At 35.3% G+C, this 25,892-nt stretch overlaps 1 protein-coding gene across 1 annotated transcript in view; it reads left to right on the plus strand.

Moving 5' to 3' along the window:
• The window catches only part of NOX4 (NADPH oxidase 4), a 166,845-nt gene extending 141,572 nt beyond the window's left edge, over positions 1 to 25,273 (plus strand). The window contains exons 15-18 of the mRNA XM_015536135.2: positions 1,825 to 1,933; positions 9,825 to 9,893; positions 11,324 to 11,424; positions 23,134 to 25,273. Of these exons, the coding sequence (XP_015391621.2) occupies positions 1,825 to 1,933; positions 9,825 to 9,893; positions 11,324 to 11,424; positions 23,134 to 23,254 (400 nt within the window). The 3' untranslated portion in view covers positions 23,255 to 25,273. The remainder of the gene's footprint in view (positions 1 to 1,824; positions 1,934 to 9,824; positions 9,894 to 11,323; positions 11,425 to 23,133) is intronic.
• The last annotated feature ends 619 nt before the right edge of the window (positions 25,274 to 25,892 follow it).

Here is a 25,892-nt window from a genome sequence, read left to right on the forward strand (position 1 = left end):
TTGTGTGCTGTTGACCTTCCGACAATATGTCAGGTGGAGCAGTGATTATCTGCTTCCCTGCCGCGGATGACCTTGAGGGTAACTGAAACCACAGAAAGTGAAACCACAGATAAGGAGGCACTACGTTACTTGTTGTTCATGGAACTCCATGTACTGATTGATGAGGGGAGTAATTCAGTGTTTCTCAATATGTGGTCTGTGGCTTTCAGCATGCTCTCTTGTAAAATATCACAATTTGGCATTCATCTGTCCTTTTTTAAAATTATTTTTTAAAAAGTTTATTTCTTCATTTCTGTGAGAGAGTGAGCGAACAGGGGAGGGTCAGAGAGAGAGGAAGAGAGAGACAGAATCCCAGACAGGTTCCGCACTGTCAGCATGTAGAGCGCGATGTGGGGCTCCATCTCACGAACCGTGAGATCATGACCTGAGCCCAGACCAAGAGTCAGAAGCTCAGCTGATGGAGCGACCCAGGCTCCCCGTTCCTGTGTCCTTTGAAAATTATTCCACCAACCTTCATTTCTCTACTTCCTCATAAATAGTAAGTGGTACTCTTCATCCATTCTGTCAACAAATACTTTGGAGCACCTACATGCCAAACCATCTTATAGGGACTGGTAATAAAGTCATGAATGAAACATAGTCCCTGCCCTTAAAAAGCTTCCATTCAGATGGAGCAGGTGAAAAATAAACCAGTGAGAAATTCATAATAACATTATTTCAGAAAATATTAGAACTATGATAAAAAGAAGAGAGGATAATGGGATAAAAAAAATAAAGGGTTGGGGTCATTGTAGAATTTTGGTTAGGAAAAGTTTTTCTCAGGAGTTAACAAATGAGCACATGATGCCTCGGCCTATTACTCGGCAAAGTTATAACAGACTGAAGAATAAAAATTTCAAATATGAGACTGCTTACCGAGTAAATACTTTTTCAGTTATTTTAGTTCTAAGATTATAAGCAAAAATTAATTGATTAATATTAATTTTCATGAAAAAATAAACATAATAGTAAAAAATTATTCTCAAATGTATTCCATTCACTTTTCAAGAAGGCACAATTTGCATTAAAACTCTTTTATGGAGTACTGAAACAAAGAATAATAAAGTTGAAATGATGTGTTTGAATGATATTCAATTTTAAATACTTGTTACAAATTTGGGACTTTTTGGAGGTTCTTAGAAAAATAACCATATTCCAAGCCAGGAATCATTTGCTTCTGAAAACATACTGCAAGTTATTTGGGCACTCCAAGTTAAGAAAAAGAGAAAATATTTTCTTAACCTCAAGTCGACTTCATAATTATAAATAGGAATCCAGACTTGGAATTATGAGTTACTGGAATGCATTACATAGTAGGTGGCTGTTACATCTCTTTCTTTAAGGATTATTGAGAAGGGGATAAACAACCAGCTTTCTGGAATGGTTTTGGCTCATTTTGCCTGGAGGCCAGGGCACGCCTGATGACCAGTGGAGCCCTGCTGAGTGATAGAATTCACAGAAAATAGAGAACTTTTTTCTGAGATGCAGGGTTCATATTATTCTGGTCCAGGAGTTTATTGCCTTCACACTGGAAATGGGTGATCTGCATATAATATTCACAAATAATAAACACTTTAATTCATGGAGTGTATCGTTCCTCTGAGTGGGTATATTGCATTTTAAATTCGTTTAAGAGCTGTAGTAAGTCCTATGACAAATGATAAAATGTAAATGACTGGTTTTTCTGTGGGTTGCTTGCTTACTAATGAAAAGCAAATTTTCAGATACAGGGATTCTTAATTTTTTTTTCATCCTAATCCCTGCTGCGTTCTTTTAATTTTACAGGGATGACTGGGAACCGTACAAGCTCAGAAGACTATATTTTATTTGGGTGTGCAGAGACATCCAGTCCTTCCGTTGGTTTGCCGACTTACTCTGTGTGTTACATAACAAGGTAAAATTCGGTTGGTTATTTTTTTCATTAAAAATAGTATTTTTTTCAAATGACAAAAATAATAAATACTTATTATAGAGTAAACCAGGAAATATGCAGATAAGTTGAAAGAACGAGAAAAAATTCTTAAGAGAACAGGAAGAGCATGTTAATAATTTAGTACACACATTTTCAGATGTTGCTATCTGAGAATATGTGTATATATCTATGGTATTTTTTAACATAGAAATGCTCATATTTGTGTTTTAATGTAGAATATTTTAACCTGGAAACGTAGGCTTATGGTCGGTGAGGTATGCATATGGGGTGATGAGGGAAAGCACGTAGAGGGCCACATCAGCAGGTGGTTGCTACTACACTTTCCATCCTTCGTTCTGTTAGCTCTAATCTCTTATTTCCACCTTTAATATTCCAAATGGACCATCACCAAACTTTTGGCACACTAGGCAGAATGTCGAAAATCCCAAATTCTAAGTTTTATTTCTTAAATAAAAAGCAGGCCTCCTTCATCTATCCTACATGTAGCTTTTTATTTATCTATTGATATATATATCTCAATTTTTGCAAATTATACAAGTAATACAAATATGCATTTTTGCTATAAATTTTTTCTTTTTAGTTGTAGAATAGTTGACATACGGTGTTTTATTAGTTTCAGATGTATAGCATAGTGATTTGACAATTACACATTACAAACTGCTTACCACAATACATGTAGTCATAATCTTTCACCATAAAAAGTTATTATAAATTATTGGCTAGCTCCCCTATGCTATAATTTTCATCTTTATAACTGGAAGTCTGTACCTCTCAATCCTTTTCACCTGTTTCATCTATACCACAACCCCCCTTTCCTTTGGCTACCCCCCAGTTTGTTCTCTGTATTTATGAGCCTATTTCTGTATGTTTGTTTTGTGTTTTAAAAATTTTTAATATTTATAGTTTTGAGAGAGAGTGTGAGTGGGGGAGGAGAAGAGAGAGAGAGGGAGACACAGAAACCAAAGCAGGCTCCAGGCTCTGAGCTGTCAGCACAGAACCTGATGCAGGACCTGAATTCATGAGTCGTGAGATCATGACCTGAGCCAAAGTTGGACACTTAACTGACTGAGCTACCTGGGTGCCTTATTTGTTTTGTTTTTTAGATTCTACATAGAAGTGAAATCATATGGTATTTGTCTTTCTCTGATTTCATTCACTTAGCATAATACCCTCTAGGTCAATCCATATTGTTGCAAATGACAAGATTTATTTCTCATTATATATATATCATATATATATATATATATATGTTTCTCAATTATCTCTCTCTCTATTTATATACATATGTATATATGATCATTCCATTCATGTATCGGAAAACATTTAAGTTGCTTCAAAAATTTGGCTATTGCAAATAATGCTGCAATAAACATAGGGGTGCATATGTCTTTTGAGATTAGTGTTTGAACTTTCTTTGGGTAAATTACCCAGTAGTGGAATTACTGGGTCATATGGTATTTCCATTTTTAATATTCTAAGGTACTTCTCTTATTGTTTTCCACAGTGGTTGCATTGCCACCAGCAGTACATGAGGGTTATTTTTCCTCCATGTCCTCATGAACACTTAGTATTTCTTTTTTAATACTAGCCATTTTGACAGATGTGTGGTGATATCTCATTGTGATTTTGATTTGCATTTTCACAATTATTAGTGATGTTGAGCATTTTTTTTCATGTGTCTCTTGGTAATCCATATGCCTTCTTTGGAAAAGTGTCAAATCATTCAGATAAACCAAATCCTTCCTTAATATTTTCCTCGCCCAATCTGTGTAACCAGAGGTAACTCAGAAGTGTTGTATAAATTCTACCGTACTATTTGTATTGTTCTATGAATTGCTTATTTTAAGCTTATCACTATGTCTTGAACATTTTTAATAATAGCACATAATAGAGTTACCTCATTCTTTTTACTGCTATAGAGTATTTTGCAATATAGATGTACTTAGTACTTTATTTAACCATCCCTTAATGATGGATCTTTTTTATAACAAAGAACACTGCAGTGAGTATCATACATGTCTTTGTATGCAGATTTTCATTTATTCAGTCTGTCATTCTGTCACTCATCAAATAATCACTCATTGCCTGCCATGAATCACAGACTGTTCTGGGACCTGGAGCTACATTGGAGAGCAAAACAAAAACAAGTTTTTGAGCTCATCCTAAGTGGGGAAGATAGACAACAAACTACTAAATACATAGGATGCCTGATTCTGATTAGGACAAAGAAGAAAAAGAAAGTGGGATAAAGCAACAGAGTAAACCATAAAGGACACACTAATTATATATTGTGTAATTGGGAATTCAACTCCCAGAAAGGTATTTTAGCAGAGCCCTTAGTGAAATGAATGAGCAGACTAGGCAGAAATCTTGTGGAAAAGGGGATCTAACTCCACAGGCTAGGGCTCTGATGCAGTGGTATGCTTGGTAGTTTGGGAAGAAGATGAAAGAAATCTGTGTGGGCAAAGCAAAGTAAGAAAGGGGGAAAATAGTTAAGAGAATCAATCAGAGAGAGACCTGGTGTGTATGCTGTTTTGGGGGAAAAGTGGATGACATAAAGTCTTTGGATTTTATGCAAAAAATAAATGGTTTCTGGAGATAGAAGAACTGAAAGCAAGGATTTGAACAGATATTTGTACACCGGTGTTCATAGCAGCATTATTCACAATAGCCACATAACCCAAACGCCTGCTGATGGATAAAGAAAATGTGGCATATACATAGAAGGGAATAATATTTCTTAAAAAAGAATGAAGTTCTGAGAAATGCAGTGTGGATGAACCTCGAAAATGTTATACTAAATGAATTAAATCAGACGTAAAAGGACAAATATAGTACAACTCTGTTTATATGAGGTACATAGATGTCTAGTTCATAGACACAGAAAGTAGAACAGTGGTTGCCAGGGACTCAGGAAACATGAACAGAGGGTTATTGTTTGATGGGCATGGAGTTTCAGTTTAGAAAGATGACACGGTTCTGGAGGTGGAGGGTGGTGATGGCTGCACAGCAGTGTGGACGTATTTAATGTCACGAACTGTACACTTAAGGACAGTTATGTATATTTTACCACAATTGGAAAAAAAAAGTACAGATTCCTGGGACCTACCAGGGACCTGCTGAATCAGGAGGGGACAAACGGGAGGGATGAGAAGCCATTGAAAGGATTTGAGCAAGACTGATATAAATGTAGATCTTGGAAGTGTGTGTGAAAACATCAAGCTCTGGGATATTGCAGTTTCTGGAGGCACAGAAGATGAATTACAGCCAACAAAGGAGTCTGGTCAGACTGGCCAGTGAGTTAGCAGGAAAACCATGAGAGAGTTCTGTCTTTGAGGCTAAAGAGGAAAAACTTTTAAGAGCAAAATCACCACTCTTCGATTTGTGAGTATTTTTTCCTGGGTTGATCCCCAAGACTGACTTCCTGAGTTGGAGGTTATGAGGAGGTTGTGAATGAATTTAAATTTTTAATATATACTGACAAAACACTCTCCAAAGAGAAATTTTCATTTCTACCAAAGAGTATGAGAGACATTTATTTTAAAACATTATATTACCAATCTTGTTAATCTCTACCAATCTCTTAAACAGTGAGATCTCATTCTATTTTCTCCTGAATGCTAATAAGATTGAACCTCTCTTCATATGATTATTAACCAGTTGTATTACTTATGGGATTTCCTAATTCTACCTTTGTTTTTCTAATTTTTTAATCTTTCTTGAACTGATATCTAAAACCTGTACTTTTTTTTTAAATAAGAGGCCATAAGTGGATCCAAGATGAGAAAAGGCACATTTGAATAATAGATGTTGTATAAGGCAAGTAGTAGGGAAGGAAAGGATTAAAGGAAAGACAAGAATGTTAAGTGGCTGGACCTTCAAAGGAGTTGAATCTTAAGATTTATGTTTTCATTTCAAGTTTTTTGATGGATGTGCTTTATCCTTAAGATTCTGTGGAGTAAATAATATACAAGCTTTAAACTAGTGTAAACAATACAGTGATGACTATCTTCTATACACACTTCTGCACCCAGGTTTTGATTTTTCACATCAGCGGGATGAACATTGGTCTTCCAGTTATGCTTCTAAGGATGATGTGTTTGCAACTGTGTTACCAAGTTCAGCGTGTGTGTGTGTGTGTGTGTGTGTGTGTGTGTGTGTGAGAGAGAGAGAGAGAGACAGAGACAGAGAGACAGATCAACTGCAATACAGCATAGTGACTTTACATACAGTTTATGTGAGAGTAGGTGAAAATGTTTTTGAAAACCAATGAAAATATAGAGTCTTTTCAATCTTGTTCCAACTGTGTTTCACATTATTCTAGAATGCCTAAGACAAAGTTACCTTAGTTGCCCTAGTGACTGTCTTGGTGTCAGACTATCTGTCGTGATGACAAATGTGGATCTTAAGTGGATCTTGCTTGGGCAGATTGTCCAACCTGGTGAATGAAGGAGACCACAGGGCCAGATGTCAGGTGATCTGGTACCAGCTCGGCTAATATCTAACCACATGACTTGCTCCAAGTCACTTCACCTCTGTGGGTCATATTGGCAAAATCAAAATGAGGGATCAAGGCTACATCAGGCATTCGGATTCTGTCATTTACAATGGAACAGTGGTTCTACCTCATATGAACTGCAAGTCCTTGAGTAAATCACTTAATCTCTATAAACCTGATTTATGCTTTCAATTTGTAAAGGAGGCTACCAGCACTTGAAACCTGATGTGAGACTTAGCTTTAATATATCTAAAGTATCTATCATTTTGAAGGCATTTAAGAAATGATTACCATGATTCCTCTTAGTGATCTGTAAAGTTCCTTCCAGGACTCACATCCTGTTATTTTTTATTTGTGAGAAAAATAAGGAAGGGTGATAGGCAGGAGAAGTAAAAATGAAGAACATAATATTTGTGCATGATCCTACAGTCCTAATCTATTTGCAAGATTGTGTTGATCCATATATTTATTTTTCCCTTATTTTTTTCCCTTTTCCTTTTATTTGTAGAAAATTGTTCCCTTAGTAGATATTATTATCTTCAGTGAGGGGTAGGTTAAAGTGGAGACATTGACATCATTAAAAACATCATTCAAATTTCCATAGTTCTTACTAGGAGCTGTGGGTACCAAATACCAGTTATCGATGCAGGAGTCATTGGACTGATCTCAGAACAGCATCCTGGTAAACATTTAAGACAAGAATCAACAAAAGCCATGTGTTTTTTGAGGTGCTATTCATCACTGGCATCTAGAAACTTCTGTTTTTTTGGAACTAAAAGTCATAAATCCTGATTCAGTTCCAAAAGGGCCTAAAAATGAATTTAGCATTTGGCTGTAACTTGAGGCAGCTATTTGATGGTATATAATTAACGATTATATTTTAAGAGTATGATGGGAGCTGAGAATGATCATTTATCACTTTTAAAGTAAATATGTTTTTATTGGGGCTTTATAACTCAGAGTTTCCACCTGTCAGAAAATGTATAGTTTTACATCTGAAAAGAGATGATGACATTCAGCCCTACCATTGTCCTGATGAAAAAACCTGAGGCCTAGATGAGTGAGTAAATCCTTAGAAGTCTCAGGGCCAATATGGGAAGAGAGACAAGTCACCTGCCACGTGTTCCTCCCACGGTAAATGGGGCCAGAGGGGTGATGAAACCCTACTTAATCCCCCCACCATTTGCAATGTGCCTTTTTTTTTTTTTTGCATTCCTAAAACTTCTACTTTGAGTCCCAATGTATCATTTTTTATATTAAATTAAATTAAATACTTATTTTTAAATTTTTATTTAAATTCCAGTTATAACAGACACTGTAATATTAGTTTCAGGTGTACAATATAGTGATTCAGCACTTCCATACATCACCTGGTGCTCTTTGCAAGTTCACTCCTTAATCCCCATAACCTGTTTAACCTATCCCCACCCACCTCCTCTCTGATAACCATTCAGTATAGTTAAGAGTGTATTAAAAAAAAAAAAAAGTCTGTTTCTTGGTTTGCCCCCTCTCTTTTTTTCCCTATGCGTGTTTGTTTTATTTCTTAAATTACACATATGAGTGAAATCATATGGCATTTGTCCTTCTCTGACTTATTTCACTTAGCATTATACTCTCTGGCTCCACCCATGTCATTGCAAATGGCAAGTTTTCATTTGCTTTTATAGCTGAGTAATATTCCATTGTATATATACCACATCTTCTTTATCCATTCATCAGTCGGTGGACACTTGGGCTGTTTCCATAACTTGGCCATTGTAGATAATGTTGCTATAAACTTGGCCATTGTAGGTAATGTAGATAATGTATCATAGTATAATATAGAAATAATACTTTGAATCAGTGGATCCTCTTGCTGCAGTAAAGTCCAACAAAACATTACCATCTAAAGCAAACCCACTATGCTCATCTCTGTTCAAGAAATGGTTTGTCTTTTGAAGAAGTGCTGTTCCTATTGATGCCTTTCCTGGGATCCACACCTCAAACACTCCTCTCTGTTCTCCAAGGAGCCCACCAGGTGGAGGTGCTCCTCTCCTTCTCTTCCACTTTTGATGCCTTGTCCTTATCGGGGTGATGAAAGGAGGCCCTAAGAAGAAGAATACTTTTAAAAATAAAAAAAAATATAGTATAAAAATTATTTTTAAACTTGTATTTGTATAACATTTAAAAATATTTTAAAATTTTTGTTTAAATTCCAGTTTAAGTTATTTAAATTCCAATTAGCTAACATGCAGTGTAATATTAATTTCAAGTGCAAAAATATTTTTAAAATAACAGATTTCAGAAGTCAGGGTTCATTCAGAGGAAGGCCAATTATTAGTAGGTTCATTTTTGTCTTCTAGAAAAAGGCAGCATACAGAGACAAGAACAACCCTTTTACCCTCTTTGCTGAGTTTATTTTCCTGTAGGTGATATTTTTCTTATTTTATTTTTCAAGGCATTGAAATGTTTGAGATTTTTTTTGAGACTATTTTATTTTGGCAGGTATGTTTACAGCCTCATACATTTTTGTACAAGGAAAACTAGTGCTGACTGAGTAAGAGGAAGGCAAGAATAAGAACTCTGCCTTTTGTTTTTGTTTTTGTTGGTTTTTTTTTTTTTTTTTTTGTGATTCCTAGCATGCATATTTTATATCATTATTTGTGGGTTTTTTTTTTTGTTTTTTTTTTTTTAAAGAAAATCATGTTCTTTAGGAGTGAACTCTTGGTTCTAATTTAGGGACTCTTAAGGAATAAAATAAGAGATATAGGGAAAGGATTTAGGGGGATATCAGTGTAATATTTCACATGCTTGGTTTTGTATGTATAAAGATAACATAGGGATTCCTGGGTGGCTCAGTCAGTTGAGCATCCTACCTCTTGATTTCGGTTCAGGTCATGATCCCAGGGTAGTGGATTGAGTCCCATGTGTAGCTCCATGCTGAGTGTGGAGCCTGCTTGGGATTCTCTCTCTCTCTTCTGTCTCTCTTTCTCTCTGTCTCTCTGTCTCTCTGTCTCTCTCCCCCTGTGTCCCTCTCTCGCCCACTCACTCCCTTTATCTCTCTCTCTAAAAAAATTAAAAAGTGAAATAAGATGACAGGATTATGGTCTTGCACTGCTACCATCTACTATTCCCTTATCACTACTACTACTGCTTGCACTAATTATGCCAATAGGAGCAGGTTTTTAATGTCAGAATCTGGCATGTATATGACATACATATATGTACCTATGTATATATACACATTTGCTAGTAAAGGTTGACTGTGATTAGACACCATACATCTTAAATTGTAGAATCACATATGTTAGAATAGGAGAAAGTCTGAGTACACAGAAGGAATTCTTATGTCTATTTACTTTTATGTCCTCTCAGTTTTGGCAAGAGAACAGACCTGACTATGTCAACATCCAGCTGTACCTCAGTCAAACAGATGGGATACAGGTATGTGGTTGGATGTTTTCATAAATTAAACAAGCCTCTTGATAATAGAAGATCTCCTCTAAGGGCCATGCTGGAAGAACATTTCTGCAGGTGGTTTGAATAGAAGTTTCCCAGAGGAAGGCCTCTTTTGGAATGTGTCCAGAAAACCCATGGCTTGTCCTTGAAGCTAACGGTATTAGGTCTTTCATCTGTCCTCCTCACAGGGAGCGGGAACAGACCTTTGAGTTCATCTCTCTCCTTTTCACTGTTATCTCAAACTCTTCACCTCCAGAAATCAGACCATGAGCGAACAGTCTCATGATTGTGTTCATCAAGGGGAGTTTTTATGTGGAGAGACAAGATAAGATCATATGTAGTTAAGCTTATTTCTCTTCAAGGGAAACTAAACAACATAGAAATAGCCATTACGCATCATGTACTTACTATACTAGGGACCCTGTGCTCAGCATCTCATATTCATTATCTTGTGTAATTGCAACAGATCCAAGAGGTAGATGATATTGCCATCCTCACATTATAGATGAGGAAACTGAGGTTTACAGATGGCATGGAAGTGCTGCACAGGTGTATAAATCTGGGCATGAATGCTTTTACAAGTTTTATTTTAGTATTTTCCATTATATATTTTCTATAATACTTTGAATACAAACTATGAATGCTTGTCAGTTACTTCAAAACTAACCTAACCCTATTTTTTCTAGTCAGATTTCTACCCCATTTGGTATGTAAAAAAATATTTCATTTTCCTATTCTCATGAAGCAAGTCAGTATCGTTATTCCTCATGGTATGGCTGTAATTAAGGTATGGAGCATAAATTGCATTGGTTCTCCGTTTGTCTGCCTGGGACTCAGACACTCTCCCCCTCTCTTCTCACTTCCCTCTGACCCTTCATTGCCGATCCAGATCTAATATTCTGTTAATTGCAAACACCAACCCGTTAGAAGTTATTTTGTTGATCGACTCAAGATGTGGAGCTCTTCTGTCTTAGGCTGTCTTGTCTAGGATCATTTCCCCAAATTTATGATGACAATTTGTAGTATTTTACTCCTACAATGAGCCAAATATGACAACTGTATTTGCAGTGCAAAAACACTTCAATAAAGTTTATGTGCTACACCCTTTTTGAGAGTAGGCAATTAAAATGCCTTCTTTAACATTGTGGTTGTTAAAAATGAAGCAACTAACTGAAGTCTAGGAAAATCAGCCATTTGTAATAATGGAATTCAAGAAGATAATGGATTTTAAAGGAAAAGAGGAAGGAAATGATGTTTCTAAATGACTATACTTAATAGCTTGCCATTTGATACTTATATTCTTTAAATCACAGCAATTTGGTAGGAAGCCACAGCACCAGTAGAAATGATGTTAGAGAAATAAGTTATTCGTCCAACTCTGTGTCATATAAAATATAGTGCTTTCTTTTTGGCAGAAGATAATTGGAGAAAAATACCAAGCACTGAATTCAAGACTTTTTATTGGACGTCCTCGGTGGAAACTTCTGTTTGATGAAATAGCAAAATGTAACAGAGGGTAAGTACTAATTCTCAGGAAATTTACCATGTGGCTAATGATCAAATTAAAATATTCTCAAGTCATAACATGTAGTTTTTAAAGATGAATTAGGTAATGGGTTTACAAATGGCAAAGTCACTTAAACACTCAATTATCACTCTCAAAGAAGGAAGCAAGTCAGGGACTACCTCACACATATCTGTAACATCAAATAATTAAAATTTGGCTTGGAAATAGTCTATAAAGAATCTATGAAGAAACTATCCTACGTACTTTCAAATTTGCATAGACCCATATTAAAATGGGTATTCATTCCAACATCATGTATCAGGTGATCACTGGAAAAACTTTTCAAAATCATGTTGGCAAACAAGGGAACTCTACCAGCATTTCTAACAATGAATGAATGCACTTAAGAATCAGGCATTTGCATTTTTTTTTATCAGAATGAATAAACTTTTAAAATCCTTAGTGGTAATATGGAGTCTCTAATACAGGAGTATTTCCAAACATAATTTTTTTTCTTGGAAGCTATAATTCTATGAAGAATCTTAGTATTATGAAATACGTGTCTATGGTCTAAAGAGATTACCGTTTAAGGAAAGCATTCACTGTAAGGCACAGACTAGCCACAACCCCCCTTTTTTTGTAAACTTATTGTTCAAGGCAGTGGTCTATAAGAATTCTAAGGGTATTTTGAAAACAATATACCCACTCACACATTTTAAATTTGGTATTGAAATAGTTTCATCATAAGTTAAATAGTTGCAAAGGCTCTAATTTCTAACAGATTGCACATGCTGATATTTTAAAATTAATGTAACTCTTTTAAACCTGTCTACTGGAATTGAAATACCAGTTTTTTGATACCAACCTCATATATTTGTAAAGATATACAAAAAGCTTTCGCTAGCAATTGGAAATTTTACATTATTTTTTCTTTAAAAATATTTTTTATTAATACTTATTTTTGAGAGAGAGAGAGAAACAGAGCACGAGTGGGAGAGGGGCAGAGAGAGAGAGAGAGAGGGAGACACGGAATCTAATGCAGGGTCCAGGCTCTGAGCTGTCAGCACAGAGTCCGACATGGTGCTCTAACTCACGAACCATGAGCTCATGACCTGAGCCAAAGTCAGACGCTTAACCAACTGAGCCACCCAGGCGCCCATACATTATTTTTTCTACTTGAACTTGTATTTCCATTGTATTTAACCTATAGAATTTATCAAAATTCAATATGTTTTTACATTTGAACTAATTGTATTTTTGTTACTTAAGTAAACATACTTCTGTAATAAGAATGTACATAAATTGAAGTTTTAATTTTTAAAATTTCCTTTGTTGCTCTCCTAGATTGATTTACTATTACAATTACTAGTATATAGTTAATCAATTCACAATTTAAAAAAATACATTTTTATAAATATAAAAAGGATATTTGTGAATGAATGAGACAGCTTATCAGATGAAGAGTTTTAAAAATGCTTCAGTTCATGAACTCCTAGATAAATACAATTTATTGAAAGAATCACTGATGTATCATGGCTCCTGGCTCCATCTTCAGAGATTTTGTTTTAGGAATTGTAATGGCTCCTGGAGCCTCAGGAACAAAATTTTAAAAAAATATATGGTTGACTCCTGACAAGCATCCTTTTATTAATTTTCTTGGTATAGTGATGAAAACCTTGCAATTTTGTTATTGTTGCTATTGTTTTTCCTCAAACCAAACTCTATTACAGGAAAGGATCATTTATAAGAAATTAGATTGGGATTCTTGATTTCTTTGGTTCCTTCTTAAGAATTCTCATCAGTTAAACTGTTCATGATTTAGATTGATTTTGTATGTTTATTTGCTTGGTTGTTCATTTCTTCAAACAGCAAAGCTGGTTTAAGAAGAACAAGTGTATACCATCTGCTGTTGACATTTTGTACAACACTTTCACTTTCTGTATTTGCTCTGGCCAAACACCTAAAAACGCATTATTTTTAAAGAATTTTTACATGGCATATTTAGGAAAAGAATGGATGAACATCTTAAGGTTCATTAACTAGAAAAAAGGTGATACTTAAAGAGAAGTCCTCATTTGAGATATAAAATTTTGGTTAACCTCATGTACATGAATTACTGAAAGAATATATAAAGTCACATACATACATACTTATACATGTACATGTATATGTATGCATATATATTTAAAATCTATATACTGAAAATATGAACCTTAAATTTTAATGCAAATTGAATGAATCTATTACATAGAATTCTTTAATGTAGTCTTTTTCAGATACACTCATATATTGTTCATGGATGATTTCCATGTAATTCTACCTCCCAGTATTCTACAGTATGGATATATAGGTTACCTCCAGTTCTCTACCATTACTAACAGTGCTATAGTAATTATCTTTGCACATACTTTCTCAGGCTCTTTGGGAGTTGCAGTTCAAGGTTAGAATCCTTGAAATGGAATTGCTGGCTCAAAGAGTATACACATTTAAATACTGTCCTATCAAAACCAAAAGGCTGAATCAGTTTATGCTCAATTTACTTTGCACACATGTATGAGGTGGTTCCTTCCTTGTGTGGCTTTTTTAAATTCAGGAAATGAATTATGTAATGGTATTACATGATCAAGGAAAGTGAAGGAGCTTTTGAAGTCACCCTATTTTCATCATTATTTGACAAAAGGAGGAACTAGGGCCCAAAAGGTAATGATTTATCTCAAGCCATGGTTAATGAGTCAGAATTTATACATGAACCCTATCTTCTGACTGTAAAGTTCAATGTGCTTCATTTACAGCAAAACATTGTCCCAAATAGAAAGAATAGCAATTTTATTTTACCATGTCCCTCTTAGGGACAGTGAGATGTTGCAAGTGAGATGTGTCCATTATGTGTATTACAGCAGAATATTAACTATAATACACTAAAAGTCAACAACTAATTTTTCAAAAGTATAAAAAGATTCTAGATATTACTTCGTAAGCCATTCAGTATTAAAAGCGTGTCAGGAAATGTTTTGTTATGCCTAACCAAAGTCCAGTTTCCTCTTACTTATAATAAAAATGCGTATCATATCATAAATTAGTCAAATTTATGCATTATACGAAAGGAGAAATAAAGGATTAACTTTATGTGGCCTTTGGAGTAGAGAACTAATACTCTGGAATTGAGTAAAATGTTTGAGACCGTATCTGTATATCTTCCTCCTGGTGTTTTAAAAAATACAAATCTCTGTATCCATTCTAGCAATTTTGGGTAGTCTTTCAGGTTTTCTACATAGAGTATCATGTCGTCTGCAAATGGGAAAGTTTGACTTCTTCTTTGTTCATTTGGATGCCTTTTATTTATATTTGTTGTCTGATTGCTGAGGCTAGGATCTCTAGTCCCAGTAGTATACTGAATAGCAATGGTGAGAGTGGACATCCCTGTCTTGTTCCTGACCTTAGAGGAAAAGCTCTCAGCTTTTCCCCATTGAGGATGATACTAGCTGTGGGTCTTTTGTATATTTATGATGTTGAGGTGTGTTCCCTTTATCCCTACTTTGTTGAGGGTTTTTATCAAGAAGAGATGCTGTATTTTTTAAATATACCTGGGTCTGATCTCTCACATTCGATCTTATGTCCCTGGGTCAAGTCACTCAAACCTTCTGAATCTATATTCACAAGGAGTGAATAAACTGTCATTATTATGAGACCCCACACTTGCAAATCTGCACGGAAAAACAAAGATTGGTATAATATGCACAAATATACAATATGTACAAATATGTTGAACATTAATTATGGAACTAGTTCCCAACATCTGGCCCCAAACAACATTCTCTGCTTAACATCTATTTCTACCCATCTCAGCAAAGTTTTTGTAGATAAATCTCCAGATGGTTGTTGGACTGCAGAAACCAAATACAAATTTAGTGCAAATGGATTGCAGAGATTAAGTGTAGATCTTGAAAAAGTTACAGGATCTCATTGTTAGTGAAACTCACACTGGGGAACTCCTCAAATTACACAAAGATCTACTAGAGTTAACCTAGTTAACAACTGAAATACAAAAATGTAAAAAATATGATATATGGGTGCCTTAAAAATGATGATTTTAGGGGCACTGGGATGGCTTAGAGGGTTAAGCATCCAACTCTTGAGTTCAGTTCAGATCATGATCTCACAGTTGTGAGATAGAGCCCTGCATGGGGTTCTGCACTAGGCATGGAGCCTGCTTGGGATTCCCTCTCTCTCTCTCTCTCTCTCTCTCTCTCTCACTCTCTGCCTCTCTCTCTCTCCTTCTCTCCCCCTCCCTCCCAACCCCCCCCCCCACTCATGCTCTCTCCCTCTCAAAAAAAAAATAATTTAAGAGAAGCCATCAGGAAATCTGTAAAAATTGAAAAATGAACTTTATAATTGCCCTGTGAAGAAAGTAATGTTATCTTACTGTAACGCAGCATGACAGAGAATGTACACAAACAAACAATGACTCACTGCCTACTCATTTTCATGAAAGCCACACTAGGTTTTTTGTTTGTTTTTGTTTTTTGGTGGTGTAAATTGAATTGTTCAATTTTATTCAATCTAAGTAACCTAGTGTGTTACTAGGTTTCAGATCTAGTGTGTCTAGATCTGGTTTTAATAATAATCTAAATTTTATTATGTATAAGGCAATTTATTTTCATGTTTCTTTTTAATTTTCTTCTCACTTCGGGTTTACTTAGGTTTTCTTTTGCTAGTTTCTTAAAGTAGAACCTTATATCATTGATTTCAGACCCTTTTTATTTTCTAATAAAAGTGTTCAATACTATAAATTTCCTTCCCTCTCCACACTTCAGCTACATCACACAAATGTGGATATGTTTTGTTTGTGTTTTTATACACTTCAAAATATTTTTAAGTTTTCTATGTGATTTCTTCTTTGACCCATTGGTTATTTTAGAAGTATGTTGTTTAATTTCCAAACATGTGGGGATTTTACATATATCTTTTTGGTTTTGATTCCTAGTTCAATTGGGTTCTGTTGAGAAAATATACTCTTTGTGATTTCTATCCTTTAAAATGTATTGAGACGTGTTTTATTGCCCAAAATATGGTCTGTGTTGATGAACATTCCACATGCACTTGAAAAGAATTTATATTCCATTGTCTGGGGATAGAGCTCACTGTAAATATTAGTTACAATTGGTTGTTAATGGTATTTAGGTCTTCAGTACGCTTACTGATTTTCTATTTTTTCTATCAATTACAGAGAGGAGTGTTGAAATCATCAACTGTAACTCTAACTTTATTTGTCTTTATAGCCCTATTAGTTTTTGTTTCATGTATATCAGACTTTTTTAGTTGGAGGTTTTAATTGTAGTGTTTAAACTATTTCATTACATATTATTATTATTATTATTATTCTATGTATAATATTATATGTATTCATTACAAAATATATTACACTTTATTATTTCATGGAATAAAAAATATTGTTTGATTTTTTCCAGCTTTCTTGAGATATCATTAACATATAATATTATATAAATTGAATATGTACCATGTAATATTTGATATATATAATGATTTGATATATGTATATATATTGCAAAATGACTACCATAAGAAGGTTAGTTAGTCAACACAGCCAGCCATCACCTCATGTAATTACAATTTGTGTGTGTGTGTAAAGAAAACTTTAACAATCTACTCTCTTAGCACCTTTCAAATATACAACACCGTATTGTTAACTATAGTCACCATGCTGTACATTACATTCCCAGAACTTATTCTTACAATTGGAAGTTTATAATTCTCTGTCAGCCTTCACCCATTCCCTACCTCTTTTGCCTGGCCCTGACAACCACCAATATGTTCTCTGTTTCTACACAGTATTTGTCTTTCTTTGTCTGATTTATATCACTTAGTACAATACCCTCCAGTTGCAATCATGTTGTTGCAAATGGCAGGATTTCGTTCTTTTTTATGGCTGAATAATATTGTTCTGTGTGTATGTGTGTATGTATGTGTGATATTAATAGTTAATATATAAATTATATGTATATCACATGATTTCTTTATTCATTTATCCATTGATGAACACTGAGGTTGTTTCCATGTCTTGACTATTTTAATAAAGCTGCAATGAACATGGAGGGGCAGGTATCTTTCTGAGATAATAATTTTATTTCCTTCAGATGTATACATAGAAGACGAATTGCTGGATCATATAGTACTTCTATTTACAATTTTTTTTTTTTTACATTTTGTTTTTATTTTTGAGAGACAGAGAGAGACAGAGTACAAGCAGGGGAGGGGCAGAGAGAGAGGGAGACACAGAACCCGAAGCAGGCCCCAGGCTCTGAGCTGTCAGCACAGAGCCCAATGCAGGGCTCAAACTCATGAACCGGGAGATCATGACCTGAGCCGAAGTCAGACACTTAACCAACTGAGCCACCCAGGCGCCCTAGTCTATTTAAAACTTTTTGAGAAACCTCCATACTGTTATCCATAGTGGCTGTACCAATTTACATTCCCAACAGTAGTGTACAAGAGTTTCCCTTTCTCCATATCCTTGCCAACATTTGTCTCTTTATCTTTTTTGATGATAGCCTTTCTAACAAGTGTGAGGTGATATCCTAGTGTGGTTTTGATTTGCATTTCCTTGATAATTAGTGATGCTGAGCACTTTGTCATGTGCCGTTTGGCTATTTGAACATCTTTTTCAGAAAACGTCTATTCAGGTTCTTTGCCTGTTTTTACTTCAATTATTATTCTATTATTTCTTTTTTTTTGCTATTGTGTTGTATGTATTTCTTACATATTTTGGATATTAACCCTTTATTCGATATGTATTTTTACAAATATTTTCTCCCATCCCATATGCTATCTTTTCATTTTGTTGAGCATTTCTTGTGTTGTGTAGAAGCTTTTTAATTCGGTGTAATACCACATATTTATTTTTGCATTTATTGCTTGTACTGCTGGTGTCCTATCCATGAAATCAATGCCAAGACTATTATCAAGGAGCTTTTCCCCTGTTTTCTTCTAGGAATTTGATGATTTCAGATCTTACCTCTAAGTCTTTAATTCTCTCCGACTTAATTTTTGTGAGTGGTGTAAGATAGGGGTCTGGTTTCATTCTTTTGCATGTAAATATCTAGCAGTTTACTGTTGTTTTCTATTTATCGCATTTGTTCTTTTTCTTTCTTCATCTACTTTCTTTTGGACTGAGTACATTTATGATTCCATTTGTTACTCCTATATTGGCATATTAGCCATACTTCTCTGTTTGCTTTTAGTGTTTTATTTGAGGTATTGGTTCCCAAACTTCATTCCTTGGACCAACATCTCCTGGAACTTGTTAGATTCTTGAACCCTATCCAAAGTCTCCTGTATCAGAAGCTCTAGGGGTGGTCCATGGACCAGGTGGTTTGTGGTCTGGGAAGTCCCTCAGGTACTTTTGATGAGGCTGAAATCAGAGAAACATTCTAGGTTTAGAGTGTATATCATTAGCTTCACAGTGCACCCTGAATAATATTATACTGCTTTATGTACTACCATTCCCCCTGCATCTTTTTGGCTGTTGTTTCTTTCTTTCTTTCTTTCTTTCTTTCTTTCTTTCTTTCTTTCTTTCTTTCTTTTTTCTTTCTTTTTCTTTCTTTCTTTTCTTTCTTTGGAGAAAGAGAGAGAGCATGAGCAGGGAGGGGTGAGGAGAGAGATAGAGGGAGAGAAAGAATCTTTTTTTTTATTTTATTTAATTAATTTTTAAAAAATACTTATTTATTTTTGAGAGAGAGAGCATGAGTTAGGGGAGGGGCAGAGAGAGAAGGGGACAGAGGATCTGAAGTGGGCTCTGTACTGACAGCCCAACGCAGGGCTCAAACTCATAAACCGTGAGATCATGACCTGAGCCAAAGTTGGACGCTTAACAACTGAGTCACCCAGGTGCCCTGAGAGAGAAAGAATTTTAAGCAGGCTCCACTCTCAGTGCAGAGTCTAATGCACTGAGATCTAAGGACCCTGAGATCATGACCTGAGCCAAAATCAAGAGTCAGATGCTCAACCAACTGAGCTACCCAGGTGCCCCACTTTGGTTATTGTTCTTATTCATCTTTCTTCTTCATATACTGTAAACTCCATAATGCATAGTTATTACTTTTGTTTTAACTATCAATTATATTTTAAAGAGATTAAAAATTAAGTAAAATACACATTGTGTTTATTCACCAATTTGCCATCTTGGTGCTCTTCATTCCTCTAGGTAGATTCAAATTTCCCTCTGATATCACTCTCCGTCCTGAAGAATTTCCTTTAATATACTTTATAGTGCTGGTTTGCTGGTGCTGATTTCTCTCACCTTTTGTTTAAGAAGTTCGTATTCCTTCCTCAGTTTTGAAAATTATTTTTGTTTAGAATTTGATATAGTACAGTTGACATTTTCTCTTGTCTTTCAGCACTTTGAAGAGGTCACTTCATTGCCTTCTGACATGCATAGTTTTTGACAAGAACTCCATCTTTCATCTGCTGTTTATTATTTGTAAAGTGTCCTTTTACCCCTCTGGCTGTTTTTGTTTTTCTCTTTGAAAACTGTCATTTTCGCTTTTACTTTAAATTGACTTACCGTGGTTTTCTTTGTGTATGTTCTCTTTGGGGTTCATTAGATCCTTGGATCTATGTATTTGTTTTCTTCAAATTTGGACAAAGGGCAACTATTTCTTAAGTGTTTTTTTTCTCTTTCCCTCTGCCTTGTCTCATGTTGGGGCTATAATTCTATCCATGTTAGACTAGTTGATTTTGTACCACAGGTCACTGAGCCTCTATTCATTTTTTTTTTTTTCTCCCAATTTTTGTTCTTGGTGTGGTCCATTGGGATAGATTGTAGTGCTAGGTCTTTAAGTTTAATTATCTTTTCTTCTGCAGTGCCTATTTTTCTGTTAACCCATCAGTATATTTATCATTTTAAATATTGCATTTAATCACTAGAATTTCCATTTAGGCCTTTAAAAAATCTTCTGTTTCTCTTCCCATCATGTTGATGTTTACCTTTGAATATAATGAAGGGTGTTTCTCATCACTGTTTCAATGATGTCTGATAGATAATTGCATCAAATTTGTTGTTCTGGGCCTGTTTGTATTGACTGATCTTTCTCCTGTATTAGTTTGATAGGACTTGCTTCCATAACAAAATCCCTCAGACTTGAGTGGATTAAACAGAAATTTATTTTCTCAAATTTCTCGAGGTAGGACATCTAAGATCAAGATGGTGGCAGGGTTGATTTCCTCTGAGACCTCCCTCCTCTGCTTACAGGTGACTACCCTCTTATTGTCTCTTCACATGGTCTTTTGCTTTGTGCATGTGTCTCCTCTCATGTCTCTTCATGTGTACACATTTTCTCTTCTTATAAACATTCTTGAAGACTGGAATAGGATACACTCTGACAGCTTTATTTTAACTTAATAACATCTTTAAATGTTTTATCTCCAAATACCGCTATATTCTGAGGTATTGGGGGTTTGGTTTTTCAACATACAAATTTTGAGAGGACATTATTCAGCCCATAACACTCCTAGTTAAGGTTCATAATTTCTTGCTCTATAAAGCTCTTACTAATTTTCTATTGGATACTGTACATTTTTAAGTTTAGATGTTAAATGCCATGGAGTGCCTGGGTGCCTCAGTCGGTTAAGCATCCAGCTCTTGATTTCGGCTGAGGTCATGATCTCACAGTCATGAGATCAAGCCCTGCGTCAGGCTCTGGGCTGACAGCACAGAACCTGCTTGGGATTCTCTCTCTCCCTCTCTCTGTGCCGCTCCCCCTGCCACTGTCTCTCAAAATAAATAAATAAACATTAGATGTTAAATGCCAAATTTTGATCTTTCTTTTCAATACTGTTGGACTTGTTTCAGGCATGCAGTCTTGTGACTTGGATTCAGTCTGATCTTCCTAAGTCTTGCTTTTAAGCTTTGTTAGTATAGATCCAGGGCACCTTCCATCTATGGTAAAGTTTTCCAACATCCACCCTGCCTCTTGCCTCAAGCAAGGTGATAACTTTCTAGAATACTATCCATTGCCCACATATGAAATACAGATCTTTTCATTCTGGTTTGTGGGAATATGAATTATTCACAACCTTGTGTAAACTCGGAATGGTTTTGCCTTACTGCTTTCTGCTACTTCCTTACCCAGATTCATGTAGTTTCCTCTCACACCTGAGCAAATCAGTATTCAGCCAAAGACTTGAGGGTTCACCTCTACAGATCCCCAAAGCTTCCTTCTGTGGATCACTCTTTCTTTCTTTCTTTCTTTTTTTTTTTAATGTTTATTTTTGAGAAAGAGTGCATGCAAACTGGAGAGGGACAGAGAGAGAGGGAAACAGAGGATATGATGCAGGCTCTGTGCTGTCAGCACAGAGCCCAACATGGAGCTCGAACCCACAAACCATGAGATCATGACCTGAGCCAAAGTTGGGCACTCAAGTGACTGAGTCACCCAGGTGCCCCAATCTCTCTTCCTTTCCACATTCTTCACAGATTCTAGCTGTTTTGTCCTCCATGAATTCCATTCTTTGTCTCTTCAGCTCAGAGCCCCAATCTCAGAATGAATTTCTCTGTTTTGCAGCCTGTAGATTGCCTCCAGGCAATAAGCAGAGACAATTGCTGGACTCATCTTGGTTTCTTGTTTTTTGTTTTTTTTCTCTTTTTCTAGTGAATCGCTGTTCTGTTCTACCTACTGTCAAGTATCTGAAAATATGTTACTTCATATATTGGGTTTTTTCCCCTAGTTTTTCAATGCATGAGGATAAATCTAGTCTCCACTACTCCATCATGGCTGCAAGTGCAAGTTCTATTTTTGTAGTTCTTTGTTTCATTTTTCAAGGTGAAATGTTTTAGTAAAACCATTGTTTAAGTATTTATTATAAAATCTTGATACCCGTTTAAGTGGATTTACCAGGTTTTTTTTTTCCAGCACCAATTATTCTCAGCCAAGCTAATGAGGACACACTATATTTGCCTAAGATATGATATGAATTGTTAGTATTTTGATATCCCAGGAAGAATTCAATGCAAATAATAAATTTTGGAAGAAGAGCAATGTGAAATACTAGTTATTTCCTGGGATTTATTTAGTCTATTTGTTAGGGATATGTATAATTTATCTACTAAAATTTTATGTTAGCAAATAATAAAATCTGTTTGGCATTTATTACAGTTCTTAGAGTGTATAAATAAAAATGAATTGTATACAGATTAATATGCTTTTGTTTCAACTTGGATATAAATTAGTTACTTAAAATTATCCTTTCAAATTGGTAGTAGCTTTTCTTTGTCTTAATCATCACTGCCCATGCAAATTCATGGGCTCTTTAGAGAAATGCATATAAAGCATCTAGTAAGAGAAGACTGACATGATCCAGTGTGGACGGACATCTATCACTTGCTGTTCTTGATTTTGTTTCTGCATGTAACGGAAAGGCTAAAGGCAGACTTCTCACTTTCTGTCTGATAATAAGCAAATATGTGCTCGTAGTTGCATTCTTTGAACTATCCTGATTTCTATGGGAATAGCATGAAGTAAATAATGTATCTTCATGGTGATCACTTACATTTGGAAATAATTGATAAATTAATCAACTCAGTATGCAAAGCAGCAATAAATGAATTTTGTTAATACCTTAAACATGTTTGTAGCACATACTTCTTGTTATGTTCTGCCTAATTTTTCATCTGATTTTCCATTTTCTCCTCTGTCTTACCAGGAAAACAGTTGGTGTTTTCTGCTGTGGACCCAGTTCAATTTCTAAGACCCTTCATAAACTGAGTAACCGAAACAATTCATATGGGACAAGATTTGAATACAACAAAGAATCTTTCAGCTGAAAACCTTTGAGATGAACCAGGACTCTGAACAAGGAATGAGTGCAATTTCTAAGACTGAAACTCAGCTGAATCAACCAGCTGTGTCATACCAAAGAGTAGCAAGGTTTTCTTATTTATGATTATTTAAAATGGAAATACAGAGAATGTGGCAAGATGACAGGTCACATTACATGTTTAATCTGGAAACCAAAGAGGCCCTGAAGAATAGTTGATGTGATGATTCACTTTTCAATGCTCAGATTAAAAGAAAACTATTAGATGCACACTGTTGATTTTTATGGCAGATTCAAGAACTCCCTAGTGAGGAGCTGTGCTTGCTCACTGTGACGCTGATAGCCTTGGTCCTCTTTAAATTGTTTTTGGTTGAACAAATGCAACATTGAACAAATTAAAAATTCATTGAAACTCAGATTACATTTTCTACGTGAGTATAAACAAGAGTAGCTTTGATTTTGAAAAGCTTCAGGCAAATATATTAGATGTTTGAAGATATAGCACAGGACTCTATTAATACGGGTACTTTGTATCTAATCTTCCTCACTACTGATGCTAATACCTCTGTTTGATGTCTGTAGACTTTATGCTAAATGAACTTTTATAAATGTTGATATAGTATCTATTTTTCCATTTTTCTTTCTTCTTTTTTCCTGTCTATAAGGAAATCTTCCCTCCTTTGCATGTATTAGAGACAGTGATTTAATAGACCCTTTCCATCCACAATTTACTTAATCTATTAATGTTGCATAGTAATGAGGAAACTATCATTACTCTAAATTATAAAGAAATATATAGACTTTCCTTTTTCAGCATTTTGGCCTCTATTATTTTTATTTACTCCCCCCCCCACACCCCAGAATAGATTGTCTTATTTTTAGCCTGTTAAGGTACTTTAATTTGCACTTTGAGACCAAAGAGCATTGTGTCTCTCAGTGGTCACCAAGATAGAAGACATCTCTCTTTTGCCACACATTGGTTTATACTGGAGACAATGAAAGTACAGTGCCATTCCTGAACAAAAGAACATGTACTTTACTTTCTACACAAGAAGAAATACTTCATTAGTATTTAGGTTCAGAATCAAGAATATTATTTGTTGCACCATCTGGTATTCTGAGTCTTGATAGAATCTAATTATTGAATTTCAAGTCACTGTTGGGACTACACTGCATGATCCTATCAATTTAGGCTTGCTGGCCATTTCATTCTTGGCTCAGAGGAAAAGTCCTCTTCCCTACTTTAAGAATTAAGGCATTTTTGCAGTTTAGTGATTTTGTTGTGTAGACATCTATCAATTGCTATTGAATATAGCTGAAATAAGCAGAATGACTTGTCTGTTAAAATATTGCATGGTATAATAGAACATGATAAATGCTGCTGTTACTTTTTGCTCTGATTCACTGATAGCAATCAAGCATGTTAAAACATCTAGCATTGAATGCCCATAAACATATTACTTATAGATATTTCTTCCTTCCCTTGGAATTTTTTCTTCTTCCTTCTGTGGAAGGAAAATCAGAAAAGGATATGGGAAATGTGCAATATTCCTGCAGATTTAGCTCTGAAGGCATATTTGATAACCAATACATCTTGGCAACACCTGCTAAACTAAAAAGAATTTTCATAAACACACATAACAGAAGTAGGAAAAAGAACTGTGAGTCAGTACAGGCTTGATGTGCAATGCTGACTCTTTACTGATCATAGTTTATTTATGTGATTGTATTAATACACCTAATTTCAGTAAAACAGGTAGAAGATTTTTCAAAAAAAGAAACATCTTTCTTGGTAGGTCTACTATTCTAAATGAACATCCTGTCTCTTAAATTCTAGCTGATGTTCAAACATGAAGTGTTAAACACAGCTAATCTTTGCTTCTGTAGGTAGTAATAAATTAGGTTTTCATCACACATGTAGAAGAGAGTTTTGTTTTTTGAGGGATTTTTTGCTCTGGGGCTACTTCTTGTCATACAGATCTTTGTCATGCGGTCATTTTGGTGGCAATAAATGTTAAAATTGAAATGGAATCTTTGAGATGTCTATAACCTCACCCTTTGCAACAAGCAGACAGTTTTTTCGCAAGATGATGCAAGTTGAAGAAACAGTCTATTTGCATGCATGTTAGCATGCATAAGCAACCTTAGGGGTTTGAGTTTTTGTTTTTGTTTTTTTTTAAGTTTATTTATTTTATTTTATTTTATTTTTTTGAGAGAGAGATTGAGAGAGAGAGAGAGAGCGTGAGCAGAAGGGGCAGAGAGGGATAAAGAGAATCCCAAGCAGGATATGCACTGTTAGTGTGGAGCCTGATGTGGTACTCAAACCCATAAACCACGAGATCGTGACCTGAGCTGAAACCAAGAGACAGTTAACCGACTGCGCCACCCAGGCCTTCACGAGGGGTTTTGAGTTCTATGGCCTTGGATGTCATTGGCTAGTGGTGTGAATATAACAAGTTGCTCCCACTATGGGATTAAAATTTTTCATTTAAACTAGATTAGTAGTTATCAATCATACCTGGGTAATATATCTCTTTGGAAACCTGATTAAAAGTAAATATTATGGGGGGAGGGGCGCCTGGATGGCTCAGTTGGTTGAACGACAGACTCTTGGTTTCAGCTCAAGTCATGATCTCATAGTTGGT

The sequence above is a fragment of the Panthera tigris genome, chromosome D1 (assembly GCF_018350195.1).
Source record: "Panthera tigris isolate Pti1 chromosome D1, P.tigris_Pti1_mat1.1, whole genome shotgun sequence".
NCBI lineage: Eukaryota > Metazoa > Chordata > Mammalia > Carnivora > Felidae > Panthera > Panthera tigris.